The sequence below is a fragment of the Gymnodraco acuticeps genome, unplaced genomic scaffold (genome assembly GCF_902827175.1).
Source record: "Gymnodraco acuticeps unplaced genomic scaffold, fGymAcu1.1, whole genome shotgun sequence".
Taxonomy (NCBI): domain Eukaryota; kingdom Metazoa; phylum Chordata; class Actinopteri; order Perciformes; family Bathydraconidae; genus Gymnodraco; species Gymnodraco acuticeps.
The window spans coordinates 6,088,969-6,103,320 of record NW_022992250.1 but is presented as its reverse complement, the minus strand read 5'-3'; the positions used below and the strand labels follow the sequence as shown (position 1 = coordinate 6,103,320).

The window sequence follows — 14,352 nt, the reverse complement described above, 5'->3', positions numbered from 1 at the left end:
AAATGTGACAAAGACAACTATATTACTCATGAAATATTTATTAACGAAATATTTCAGAAATTAATTTGAAACTTTATCAAATTAGGCTTCATCAAAGCAGCAACACACTCATTTAAACCAGACAGGTCACAACATTAAAAATGAGGCAAAGGAAACTCAGCAGAAATTCAGCACAGAGAACTGTCAATGCAAGGACGCTGCATTGTCCATGGTCCTGAACTACAAATTATAAATGTAACATTTCAGCAATCAGCATTGAGACATGTGCTATTGGAAATATTTTTTGCCGATTTACAAATTAGTGAGATACATGTGCCTGTCGGGGCGCGCAGAATGTTTTAATCCTTGGTGGCACTGAGGAGAGGGCCACTCGCAAGTCCTGTTCAACAGAGAGCCGTGACATCCTGTTCTTCATGTAAAGAACGGCAACTCCAGAGATGGGGTCGTTACTAAAAAAATGTAATATATTACATATTACTTTTTTTTTAAAGTAATGTATTACACTACTTCTTTACTATCTACATAAAGTAACTCGTTACTTGACTCGCCGAGCACGTACGAACTGCGCATGCGTGAGTGGCAATAACTTTCCTTACCAGCAGGCGGCGGTAGTGTGTATTTGTCATTCAAAACAGGCAACAACCGGAAAACAGAGAAGAAGAACAGACTACGTGAAACAAAAAAGCATGTGTTCTTTGCAGGTGTTTGTTGAGGTTTGACGTGGTGTTTCCAGCAGTGGATAACAGCTTCTGGCCTGGACACAGTTTGCACCTCACCGTCACATTCCTGTCTATTCTTCGGACAAACTCAAAATAATGGGCATACCTCCACCCCTGGAAAGTTATCGCTGACTCAGCCATGTTTATGCAGCACTGCACGTGGAGATGTGGACACGCAAGTCGCGCACATTACGTACATATAAACATACAAAGTACTGATATAGTAAATTAAAAAATAATTATTTTTGTGTAATTGTGTATTGCAATAATAACGTATGGTTGTCACAAAATCCCACGGCACACCGTTTGGGAACCACTGATCTATTCTAGACTGTACCACTTTTGGGCAACAAACAGACGCATGAAGCATAAAGTCTATATATATATTATTGAAAGTGTACAGACTCAAATCCTACAATAAAATGACAAATCTGCAACAAAGTGTTTCTTTTTTTCCTTTAATCTTGAAAATGCAACTAGCTAAAGTGCAGACAATGCAGCATTTAAAGTGATGAGGTGGCAAATAAACTGCAGTTTGACTCGGCAGCAGGTTTGGAGGAGCCTTTGCTTAAGAAATAGATGTATTTACAAAATAACAAGGATATTCAGGAAATTAAGAGTAAAGCATTTAAGTGTTACAATATTATCAATGACATGGCTCGTTTATGATCACATTTACATTTTATACATACATGACTCAAAGATCCAAAGCATGTTTTCATACAACAGTGATGATAAGCCACACATTTTGAGCATCAGAATGAAAGTACAGTAGAAAGTCATCCCTGTTTTAATCAAGTGAAACAACCTGGAAACCTTTGTCGCCCTCGGGCTGCGGCTCCACTGCGTCCGGCTCATGGCGGCTGCTCTTCGGCCTCCTCAGCTTGTCCATCCAGTGGCGTAGGGGGGGCGGCGTGCTGGGAGCCGTGGAAACGCCAGATCTGGGGACGAAGATTTGTTTGGAGTTGGTTGTGGGAGGGACGGGCGTAGACATGGGGAAGTTGTTCGGCCGCTGGATGGGTGGTTTGTTGCTCCTCCTCAGGATGCCCAGGCGGGAGGGCTTCTTCTGGGCCTCCGCCTGCTGCTGGGCCTGCAGCTGCTGGTGGAGCATCTGCTGGACGTCCTCCTGAGACAGAGCAAACACAGGCTGTCAGAGCACGAGGAATACAGACTTTACCTACAACCTAAAATCTACATAGAAATGGTTAAGTATCTCATTCAAGTTTGTATACCAAAAGTCGTAGCTGTGTATGTTATTTAAATATTTAAAAAAGTAATAGTATAGTATGTTATAAAGAGTCAATTGTATATTATGTTTAAAAAAAGATTGTGGCAAAAATAGAAGTATGGTAAGAAAAAGTCAAAAGAATTGTAAAGTATGACATACAAGATCCTCAGGAAGTTATTGTCTATTATGCCTTAACAAATGTGTGAGAAGTAAAAAGATGGTATTTTATTAAATAGAAAACAATAGGATAATGTGACATACAATTGTATGTGATTTGGTTACTTTTCTTAAAGTTGATTTTGGTTAAGTTATTGGTAGGTTTACATTAAAAACACAATGGAATCCAATCATCCAGAGAAGGATTTTACCTTTATGAATATTGTAACAGTGGTAATATAATTGTATTAATTTAACACTTTCTTAGTTATTTGTTTATTTCAATATTTGAGTTGGCTAGTTGAAATCTGTTTGTACTCCAAGTGTACAGGGAAGTTAAACTGGATACCACAGAGCAGTGTAGTATCAGATTGACCGTTTAACCCTGCAGAACACCAGGCACTGAACACATGGGCCCGGGCCCAAATCACTGTGGCAGGAAACCAGCTGGCAGTAACGCCTGCACACTCTGCATGTACTGAATGAAATGTGTTAATTGCACATTAATTGCAGTTTGTTTTGTGTGTATTTTACAGCTGAACATGTTTGAAGTCCTAATAGTAACATGTTTAACACTAATGATATGTGTGTCTTTCCATTTGCTCATCATGGCTCAATTTGTTCCATGATACGTCTTCCCTTAGCATATTATTGGCTGTTGTTGTCCAACTCTTGGTAGTGTTTACCTTCCAGTTCTCGAGCTCCAGTGACTGCTCCAGGCGTTTCTGCACGGCCTCCAGCAGCTGGTTGTTCAGCAACATCAAGTCCGTTTTACTTCGCAGCAGCTCGGCCTCCATCGCCTTTTTCCTGCAAAGCGGAACCGAAAGAATGACACATTTCTCAAAATAGATTCATGTTTTTCAGCTTCCATTTTTCCACTTGAATCTGGATTCATTTGTGTGTGTACTCACTTCTCTATGGCGTCGTCTCTGTCCCGTAACGCCTGCTGCAGGATAGCGCTTTCCTCTGATCCTTTTCCATTTCCAGATTTGAACTTTAAAATGAACAAAAACAAGGGATATAGGTTAAGTTTTGTCACAATGTTGTATTATCTTCCTCTAACCTCCCTGACTTCACTCTCTTTTATGTTTTAACAATAATTTTATATAATGGCACCATCAGTCACAAAACTGAAGAAAAAGACTGGTGTATTTCTCTACCATGCAGTAAAAGATGGCTGAGATCAGGTTAACTGTCACTTGTAAACCTGTCAGGCCACATAGCTGAGCGGCGACACTTTAACAATGAGGAAGGTGCCTCATCTGCTGGGAATGTGTGCCTCCTGCGTCAGCTGGGAAGTCTATGAACGCGCTTCAGGGATTATTTAAGGCTTGTAGTTCATTAACTCCCTTCTTGACGATATAAATTATTTGCTGCATTGCCAATTGCATTTTGAAGAGTCTTCTGGAATTGGCAGGTGAATACTTAAGATGCCACTATCTCTTTGAACCTCTATGTATTTGTTAATGAACACCTCACTCAGAGAATTTAGTACATTCTTGTTGAATCGAAGGGAATGGGGGGTGTAATCAATGTAGAATGATCTCATTCTAATTTTGTATGTATATATCTTAACACATGCCTTTCTGCCAAAACCCTAATATTTAAAACACATACAGTATGTATAAGCTGTACTTGCACAGATAAGTAGCGCACCTGCAAATAGGTGTAAATAGTACCTTTTTTGGAATGCATGCAATGTTTGTGAATCAATTAGCATACAAATGGATAAATTAAACTTTGATTATACTGCATAGTGTAAGAGTTTGTACACAGAAGTTTTCAAATCGTTTTGGTGTGGTTGAACGCACCCCCCATTTACTTAGATTCATTAAGAAGTTGCTCTTCCTCTGATCACCATGGAGTTTGTATTTAAGCCAACACAGGGTGAAGTATAGTTTTACCAAGATTCATTTTAGGGGTGCAGTATTTCTTTAGTATAGCCACATTTTTGATAGAAATTGAGAATCAAAACTCAGTGATTTCTTAGTCACCTTTCCTTATCGTTTCCCTTGTATGTACAAAGCAAACATTCATCCAGATAACATACCAGCTAGCCTACAATCAACTAAATCATAGCTATGTAACGTGATAAGGGTGAGGAGCTTTATCTCAATGGGGGCTGCCCTACCTGTTTGTTGTGGCTCAATGCCAGTTTGCAGGCTACTGTCTGCAGCTGGGCCAGAGAAGCATCTAGACGGTTTGTCCCACGGGGGGGTTCAGGTGGGCTGGACTCGGACTCTGTGAGCTGACGCAGCAGCTTCAGGATTGACTGAACCTCCTCTGTGACCTGGAGTAGGAATAAACAGAAATATTAATAAGAAACCTGCAGAGTTGTGTTGATGTAAAGCAGGGGTTCCCAACCTTTTTCCCCGAGAGCCCCCCCAAATGACTCCTGTTGGAAGTTATTCAAATTAATTAATCAATTATTTTTTATATTTTATTGTAATGTAGAGACAAGGCTTTTAGTGACAATCATGTATTGCGTTATTATATGTAAAAAAAAAAAGATATATAAAAAAAAAAAAAGTCTAAATATGATATTTGGCCTCAAATCATCTGAGGCCTGGCGCCCCCCCTGCGATCTTTGGCGCCCCCAATTTGGTAACCACTAATGTAAAGGACGCCCTGGTGCTGTGTGTGGGCTTCACCTTCTCTCTGTGCTGGCTCCATCCCGGCCCCTCTCTGCTCTCCTGGAGTTTGTCCACCTGCGCCTTCAGCTTGATACTTCTTCTCCGGGACAGCTCCACCTCTCTTCGCACTTCTTTTAGCTGCAAACAGTTAAAAAATCACACCAGAACATTTATTACAAGTCCCCACATGTTGCTGTTTAGATCATTAAAGGCCCGCACCCAGAAAGTACAACCATGTGACATTTCTACTCAGTGTAAACAGATACTGCTTATCTAGATTCCTGGGTGAGACTGTGGACAATAAATCTAGTCGTACCGGCTCGGAAGTTATTCATCACTTGCAAACACTGCAAATATGCACAAATGATTGCATTCATAGAAACTCAAAGACACATCAAGATAAGTAATGGACGTTTTGAACTTTATGTTAGAGGCATAAAGCATTTCCTAGCAACACTGTTTCCATCGTTACACTCATAACCACAAATCAAACCCTGCCATCCTCTGCTGTAAAATCATAAAAGTTCTATGCAAACAGAAGTTAACTGTGATCTGACGTCAGAGCATCACACTGATTCTGATCAGTTATGTTGTAGTTTTTGATTTCTTGGGAACAACTTCTCATCTTTAATTATGTGCTGTTGTGTTTAGTCAACTCCTCTGTGACTGTTGGGACTCCTCCCAGTATAACAGGTTTAGTTGTCTGACAAGACTTGAAGTATGAATTTCAAATGCATGCACTGTCAAAGAATGTTTACCAGGAAACCAACAACCTTTCTCTTATTCAATTAGACAGGCGTATATGAAATGTGTTATCCTACCGTGTCTGAGACGTGTCCCAGTGTCCGGCGCCTGTTGAGCGGCCTGCCACCGTTGATCAGGTCTGGTAAAGCTCCATTTATGTAGCTGCTCTGAAAAGGTCTCCTGCCTTCATCGTCCAAGGACACTGACTCTGAGTCCCCGGTCCCCTCTGAGTTCAGCTCCCCTGGTTGGTCTTCCTTCTCAAAAGAGGAGGCGCTTCTGTCCTCATCACCCGGTTCATCTTCTCCAAAATCTGATAAGTTTAACTCATTGATAAGGAAGGAGTTTTTCAACACGTCTGCAAAAGTCCCTTCATCAGAGACCTGATCTCCGTCCTCTGAGGTGCTTTCAGGCTCCTCCGGGTCTTCTGGTTCTGTTTGGGTCAAGGAGGCTTCTGGTTCTGTTTGGATCAAGGAGGCTTTTGGTTCTGTTTGGATCAAGGAGGCTTTTGGTTCTGTTTGGATCAAGGAGGCTACTGGTTCTGTTTGGATCAAGGAGGCTTTTGGTTCTGTTTGGATCAAGGAGGCTTTTGGTTCTGTTTGGATCAAGGAGGCTTTTGGTTCTGTTGGCACGACTGTGGGTCGGTAAAATGGGTTTCTGCGGCTGAGCGAGCCCATCTGTCTGTCCTCCATTCTGTTCAGCGAGGAGTAGAGCTGAGTGCTGGTGTTAGAAGAAGGCCTCAGCCGCTCGTTCAGGACTGAGAAAGGCTGAGCATGGTTCATGGTCTGCTTGGTAGAAGTCAGAGGGAGAAGTCAGTTACACCCTCCGACGATACTGTCAGACTAAATATAAATAACAAAGAGCAAGAGGAAAACCAAAATAAAGGAGGGAGGGTGACAAACAGAATGTCTACAAACCAGTTTTTCCTGAATGGTGTGTGTCTCTTGCCATGACATGATGTGATGTCACTGGAGGATGTGGCTTCAGGCGGCCGTGTGTGTTTCTTGCTCCTTCTCAGTGGTTATACAAACACATGACGTTCAAACATACCATAGCTGCATAGAGAACAAATAGAGGAGGTCTTTTGATCCTTTTTATCCACTCAGATTATTAAGGCCTGACGCAGGATACCTGATTCAAACCGTTGTTTTATTAAGCAACGCAAATACAGAGCAGAGGGTTGGAGATAGTAAAGGATATTGAATCTCTATCTTACATTTTTTTCTTCCTTCTCTTAGTCACTGAATTATTTTTTCTGTTGAAATTATTCGGGGAAACCACCATTAGTCCTTCCTTCCTGTTGAGTTAAGAGGGTACTTTTTGGTGACACATATCCAGCATGCATATATATATTTTTTTTAACATGTAGATCATCTGTCACTGTCAATATAAATTGTACATGTTGTATATCCATTACTGTATATAGTTGTATTACTCTGCACTACTTGTACAGTTAACAATTTACAGAACACTGATTGGCCGGAATGCAAAAATAGACGAGACGTCATAATGAGAAAAGAAAATACAAAATATAATAAAGTATACTCAGAGACCAACCTACTTCAACAACAATGCAAAACCAAGAAGATACTTGTCAACTTGAAAGCACAAGCCTATTTACATTTATGGAGCTGACATGAAGCTATTGTAAGCGCTTTGAGCACCAGGAAAAGCACTTTATAAATGTAATGTATTATTATTTGTATTATTATTGAACAGATTTAAGTTTCTGGGAATCATCAAAACAACCTGACAAAGTTGGCAGAATATTTTAGGTAAAATTCTTCACTTTAACGGAGTATCAATAGAAAGCATCCTGACCAGAAACTATACAAACTGGCATGGGGTGTGCTTGGGACAGGAGGGCTCTGCAGGGAGTGATCAGAACTGCCCGTCTGTCATTGGTGCTCATCCACCGAGCTTCAGCGATATTAGGGTGAAAAGGTTCCTGCGAAAAAGCCCAAAGGATATTAAGGACAATAACCATCCTGCTGCAGTCTGGCAAGAGAAGCAGAAGTAGGACCAGACTACCGAGCAGCTTCTCTCCTCAAGCTGTGACACTCCTCCAAGCTCCATCAAGAATATAGCAATTTGTTTTTTGGTTTTCTTATGTAGCAGAATGATAGAACTGCTTTGAGTTTCCAAACCCTGTGTTGTTACATGACAATAAATCATCCTTCTATCCTTGTTTGTTTCCTTAGCAATGGACTTGTATATAGATATTTCATTTCACACCCATCTATTCATTCTGTCTATTATTGCCTTTATTTGTTCAGCTGGTGTCTAGTTGCGTCTATTTCTGTGTAGGTACATTGAGGGCGATGCAACAAATAAAAAGAAGAATCAAATTCCTCGTAAGTGCACAAATATAAATACAAAAATACAAATATTGTGATTCATCAGCAGAGACGAGGCAGTGACATATCAACACGTCCCATTTTATAACTGAATACTTGGTCTTTGTTTCCCCGTAGCCCAGGAGGATATTATTACTTTTATTCACATGCAAGTTGAATTTAAGGTTTAAGATCAACAACAAACGTTATGTTGAGTCATTATACTGCAAATAAGTGGCATTGTTCAGACGGCCACATATTGTTCTGCCACACACACACACACACACACACACACACACACACACACACACACACACACACACACACACACACACACACACACACACACACACACACACACACACACACACACACACACACACACACACACACACACACACACACACACACACACACACACACACACACACACACACACACACACACACACACACACACACACACACACACACACACACACACACACACACACACACACACACACACACACACACACACACACACACACACACACACACACACACACACACACACACACACACACACACACACACACACGTAAAACTGTTGTTATTCTTCTATCATCTACAATAACTTCCATTTTATTCTAAAAAAAAAGGTTGAACTTAAAAAAAGTCAGTGGGAAACTTTCTCTTGTTTCAGTATTGTAAAGAATAGATATTAACAAGACAGAGAAATACAAAATCCTGCAAGATATTGTATCAAAAAGAGAACGAATCTATGAAACTACTTTAAGTCAAGTTTGCACAAGTTTCTTTGGGCACAATAAAAATGTTGTCTATGTAAAAATGGCAAATAGAACCAAAACACTGATTTGCCCAAGGAATAAACACTACAATAACAGATGCTGGTACATTTGTTGATATAAATATAATTAAAAAAAGATGTTGGCAATGAAATTATTCTAACAAACTATTAACACTAAAACATATTTAAATCCACACACTCTGGATTGTGTAATCAGTAGTGGTCCATTTGTTTGCTTTACACAGTTCTTTGATACTAAAATAAAAGTGGAGTTTAGACACAAAAATATGCGAGGTTGAACAGATTGAGTCCAAACAACCACTAAGCTGTCCTCTTGTGATGAGAAAGAAAACAGACAAAGACAGGATTATAGGACACTGAGATTTATCCCATGGACTCATTTACTCTCCAGTCACATGCTCACCAAAACAGACGCCAGCGTGTGAAAGGAAGTGTCCTCTTTCTCCAGTCAGTGAAATGAGTCCACGAGCAACAAGAATCTGCAGTCAAGCCAGTAAATCCATACGTTATAGCAAAAAAGCTACAAGAAACTTTTCTTTCTTTCCATTTTTTTTATTTCTTGGATGTAAGGTATGTTATTTTTTGTAAAAAAGCTAAGTTCTCCATAGGAGAAATACAGTTTGATTCTACACTCCTATCTCCATCACCATTTATTAAAATTCACTGTAAGTCATTGATACCTGATTGGTCCCTTGTTTTTTTCCTTCTTCTCTGTTTGATTCCTAAGAACTTTTGTATCCTTCACTTTGTATTTCCTGTGTTGCTACAGTTCAGTTTTGTCTTTTTTCTTCCCTTGTTTCTCTCCATCATCATCAGGCACACCTGAATCCCAGGTTGTCAGAGGCAGAGTCCGGAGTGTTGCCCATCCTGCAGCACACACACACACACACACACACACACACACACACACACACACACACACACACACACACACACACACACACACACACACACACACACACACACACACACACACACACACACACACACACACACACACACACACACACACACACACACACACACACACACACACACACACACACACACACACACACACACACACACACACACACACACACACACACACACACACACACACACACACACACACACACACACACACACACACACACCCACACACACACACACACACACACACACACACACACACACACACACACACACACACACACACACACACACACACACACACACACACACACACACACACACACACACACACACACACACACACACACACACACACACACACACACACACACACACACACACACACACACACAACACACACACACACACACACACACACACACACACACACACACACACATCAGTCAGAAGGCCATACTAAAAAATGATTTTATTTAAAATTTTATAAAACATACCTTGTTGTGATTCGCGCCTTATGATTGGCTGAGCCGTCCAGCGTGTCGATCCAGGAGCCGCCTCGCAGGACAAAATGTGGCTGTGCTGCAGGAAAGGGTGTGGAGGTCCATTCCCAAGTGTTCCCCATCATGTCATACAGCCCTGCCGGAAGAATCAACATCTGTTTTAACCTTTCTGTCACATCTATTGTTTTAAATTAAAAGACATCTCTGGGACAATGTAGCACTTCTCATCTTGTATAATCTCAATAAGGTTAATTTAACAGGGAGAGTTACCATAACTGTTCTGAGGAGGAAATGCTGTGACAGGAGAGACGCCATGGTAACCGTCCTCTGCCGTGTCTCCGTCTGGAAAGGATCCCTAAAACATAAAGATATTTAAGTTCTTATAAGGCATGTGTTTACAAATGTCACAAGCAATTACATAACCATATGTTTTAGGAGAAACCATGACAATATATCTTCAATATCTGTTGGCATTCACTAATTTAAAGAGTATGTTAAACCAAACACATTTTGCAACATTCTTAGTATTTCTGTTAATTACGTTTTAGTCAAATCATAAATCATTCATTTAATTTAGAAAGGTCTTATATTGTTTAAAACTTGTCGCAACTGAAATTGTAGCTCAATAAAGTCACAACTATCTGCAGAATTTAAAGGAAAACTCTCACACATTAACATGCATTATTGTCGTTGGCTGACCTGCCACAGGTTGGTACGGTTGGCCTGGAACTTGTTTCCCCATGGGAAAATCCGACCTGGGACACAAGAGGAAGGAAAGTTTAACGGGTTTGCAAACAATGAAACAACACTGGTACTGATTGCTGACAAGAGGGTCATGAAAACTAGTTTCTCATCAGTAGCTCTTGACTTGTGAAGCTTTAAATCAGTCAAGCTCTGGCTCAAGGATGTCAGTCAAGAGTAGATGCAAACAAAGTGTGAAATAGTAGAATATATAGGGGTGTAAAATTTGAGTTATGTTTATAAGATACTGTATCAATTCTCAAAAACACACCTGATGTCTAAAGTTTGAAGTTACAGGCTCAGATTGTAGAACAAGTTTAACTATGATGTTCTATGTGACTTGCACTGGGATAAATACAGATTATTATCCCACTACTTGCACAAAAAGTAAACTTATTTACTCAGTCTTTAAGCATATGATGGTTAGTTTTTAATACTGTGGTAATTGTCCTTATATTAAAGGATGACATGGCCACTTATTGGTCACGCTGACGGTAAAGCAATACTATATATTGAATCATAACAACGTATCATGATACGTATCGCATTGGCAGATTCTCGTGACTACACAGCCCTTGTAGAAAAACATATGGTGGCATGTATAATATTTCTTCTTGTCTCTGAGTTTACCTTGCAGCCCCCCTCGTGCAGCCCACTCCCACTCCTCCTCAGTAGGGAGTCTCTTGCCCTTCCAGCGGCAGAACGCCTGAGCATCGTTCCAGCTCACCTGGACCACAGGGAAGCTCAGACGCTCCCGAATGCCTGAACCAGGTCCTGCAGGCTGAACAGTGGGGGGGTCAAAGGCTTGAAAGGCAGACAATGAAGGCACTCTAGCATAAATACTGAAATACAAAGGAAGGATAAGGTTTCATTCGTCACCTCACCTGTCTCCAAAACACCCGATCAATAGGCAGCCACCAAGGAGCAGACTGGATGGGAAGGAAAGATATACATCAACTTCATTTTTAAATGATGGTCAGTTCATGTCAGACTAAAAATGATGTTTTAATTTACTCCAAAATCCGAGTACCTCAATCTTCTGTGTGACTTTGCTCTTCAGCTCTTCTGACACAAAGTCTTGAAACACAAAACTCCAACCAAACGTCTCGGCTTCAGTTTTGTACTTCTGTGCTCTCACAAAGTCTCTGTGGGGAATGAAGGCCAAGTCAGTGGCTTTGATTTATTATTTTTAACTCATTCTGAGCTGTGGTCGAAAATTACTAAGTACATGTATTCAAGTATTGTACTTAGGTACTTATTTGACATAGTTGTACTTTACTTGAGTGTTTTCCTTCAATGCTACTTTATACTTCTGCTCTGCTACATTTTAGAGGCAAACATTGTACTTTTTACTCCACTACATTTATTATAACACTCAGTTACTAGTTGCTCTGTACATATAAAAACAAATGATAAACTGATGTGGTATAATGCAGTACTGTACTGCTATATCTATCTACACATTATTTATAGTACCTTCATTTGGTCCACGTTGACAAACTACAACACTAAAATGCTCTTACATGGATATAATAACCATAATAATATAACACTTTCAAAAGATCCGTCGTGCATAACAAGTACTTTTACTTTGATACTTGAAGTACACTTAGCTGATAATACTTACGTACTATATTATTCAGAAATGGGACATTTTGCAGAATGAGTACTTTTAGTTAATTTTAAGTATATTTTGATGCTTTGCAATCAGGACTTTTACTTGTAAGGCCATAGTATTTGTACACTTTATTAAAGTATTTGAGTACTTCTTCCAACACTGATTATAGGACACCTTGATATAATATTTCAAGTTGTCTTACCTGAAATCAGTATTTGTCACCGGGTATTTGTCCATTTTAAAGGGCTTCACTTTAACCTCCTTGACGGGCGCCTCTCCATCTCTCCCATCAGCTGCACTGGTTCCCATGACCATCTTTCCTTTGGATATATTCACCATCTCACCCGCTGCTGTATGTCGGGAGGAAACATGTCCATTGTGCTGATTCAATATTAATATCATTTATGTTTTAGTTTGTTCAGAAATGTGATTTCTTACCCGCAGCTGCCAGTGAAAAGACCGCAGATATGACGAATAATACTTTGGCGTTCATTTTGACAAGCTAGTTTTACCTTACAGTGATTTACCATTAAGCATATACATAGCGTTTTATACAGATACGAGTTTAAAAGAGTAAACAAGCAGCAGAACTTCTCAAACTTCGATATAATGGTTAAATTTCTGTCGGACACATTTCCACGTCGCACCGGAAATGGGTTCAACGATACACAGGTTCCGTGGGAAATAAAAAGTTCCGCCGTTTTATAAAATCTCAAATCACAAGAGTTCATTTTGTTTTGTATTACTTTTCCCTGTCATGAATCATGAATGTTTTTAGAGGAATTAACGGTATCAACGGAACCCCTAAAGCCACGAATAGTGATATATTATTTGTTATTTCACTTGTAACTGAAGTGACATTATACTGTATTTTACACACTTGTTATATAAGGGTCATTCCAGAATTGGAGGACATTTCATGTCCCCCATATAAAAAAATCTAATAATCCATGCCCAAAAAGCTAAAACATGCACTTGTTGTGTTAAACATACTTGTCTTGAGACCAAATGTATATCAAGTTGTAGAAAAAGTGGTTTCAAAATATTATTTAAATGATCAAATAGCTCTCGAACATCCCCTAAAATGGCATTTTTCTCTTGTCCCCGCTTCTTGGTGACCAACTTGCATGTCAACTATAACATTTAAAATAGGGATTTTATTGACTTTTTTTGGTATTATTCTATTGATATATGACTCTTGTAATGGTCAAATCAATTTATTAAATCATAAACATATTTTAAATAACAGTATTTTTGCACAGAAGGTGTGTCCCTCAACATGCGTTCAACCCATAGACTGTATATATAAAGGTTCAACCCTGTTACCCAAACCTTTTTAGATTGGCAGAGGAAGTGAAAAAACTGTAAATCAGATGACAATGTGCTAGTGCCATGGGTAGACCAAAACTAAGTCGTCTCTTTTATTTTTCATATTTTAACAATCTTTTCAGTCTTAAAAGAGTGTGGCACTCTAACCCACTCAACCCTGTTACTCATATTATCAGAATAAAGCATATTAATTTTAAAGTTATCTTTCTTGCATTAGAATTTTATGAAAATTATTATAAAATAAAAGGTTCATTTTTCAAAAATGTTGGTGTGTAAATTGTCCTCCAATTCTGGAATGACCCATAAAGGAAACATCTGCTGTTAATTGTATTCATGGTTCATTTGAAATATAAACGAAGATTAAATTACAAAAAATCTTTACCTGAAATAAAGTAATTTTTGAATGTTGATACTAATACAAAGTCGACTATTTAACACCTGAGCTTGGACTATTTGAATAGTTTCATATTGACGAACATGCAATCTAAGTTTTTCCTACATTTCCTACAATCTGAGTCTAATTGACTCTGAATGATCATCATACTGTAAATATATGCTATGTGCAGTGGAAAGTAAATGCCCCTTATCGAATAGGAGTGATTTCTGATGCATTCGGGTGAGAAGAA

The 14,352-nt window shown here is 39.4% G+C and overlaps 2 protein-coding genes across 7 annotated transcripts; both read right to left on the bottom strand.

Moving 5' to 3' along the window:
* Window positions 1–1,161: 1,161 nt before the first annotated feature.
* On the bottom strand, window positions 1,162–9,387 carry bicdl2l (bicaudal-D-related protein 2-like). Of its 3 annotated transcripts, none has more exons than XM_034206721.1 (8): window positions 9,027–9,387; window positions 6,395–7,425; window positions 5,558–6,265; window positions 4,755–4,874; window positions 4,235–4,393; window positions 3,015–3,097; window positions 2,790–2,910; window positions 1,162–1,845 (listed from the first exon to the last, which is right to left on the bottom strand). In XM_034206721.1, the coding sequence occupies exons 2-8, from the start codon at window positions 6,431–6,433 to the stop codon at window positions 1,510–1,512; spliced, it is 1,566 nt and encodes a 521-aa protein (XP_034062612.1). In that variant the 5' UTR covers window positions 6,434–7,425; window positions 9,027–9,387; the 3' UTR covers window positions 1,162–1,509. The 3 variants fall into 3 exon arrangements, with proteins under 3 accessions (XP_034062612.1, XP_034062614.1, XP_034062613.1); XM_034206723.1 differs by having other exon boundaries at window positions 5,558–6,262; XM_034206722.1 differs by lacking the exon at window positions 9,027–9,387 and having other exon boundaries at window positions 6,395–8,021.
* On the bottom strand, window positions 8,405–13,047 carry sumf2 (sulfatase modifying factor 2). Of its 4 annotated transcripts, XR_004568125.1 has the most exons (10): window positions 12,836–13,047; window positions 12,600–12,747; window positions 11,810–11,924; window positions 11,664–11,708; window positions 11,410–11,560; window positions 10,738–10,793; window positions 10,309–10,393; window positions 10,033–10,174; window positions 9,304–9,490; window positions 8,405–9,102 (listed from the first exon to the last, which is right to left on the bottom strand). XR_004568125.1 is itself a non-coding variant. In XM_034206726.1 (9 exons), the coding sequence occupies exons 2-9, from the start codon at window positions 12,734–12,736 to the stop codon at window positions 9,436–9,438; spliced, it is 786 nt and encodes a 261-aa protein (XP_034062617.1). In that variant the 5' UTR covers window positions 12,737–12,778; window positions 12,836–13,047; the 3' UTR covers window positions 9,160–9,435. The 4 variants fall into 4 exon arrangements, 3 of the variants coding, with proteins under 3 accessions (XP_034062617.1, XP_034062615.1, XP_034062616.1); XM_034206726.1 differs by lacking the exon at window positions 8,405–9,102 and having other exon boundaries at window positions 9,160–9,490; window positions 12,600–12,778; XM_034206724.1 differs by lacking the exon at window positions 8,405–9,102 and having other exon boundaries at window positions 9,160–9,490.
* Window positions 13,048–14,352: the final 1,305 nt, after the last annotated feature.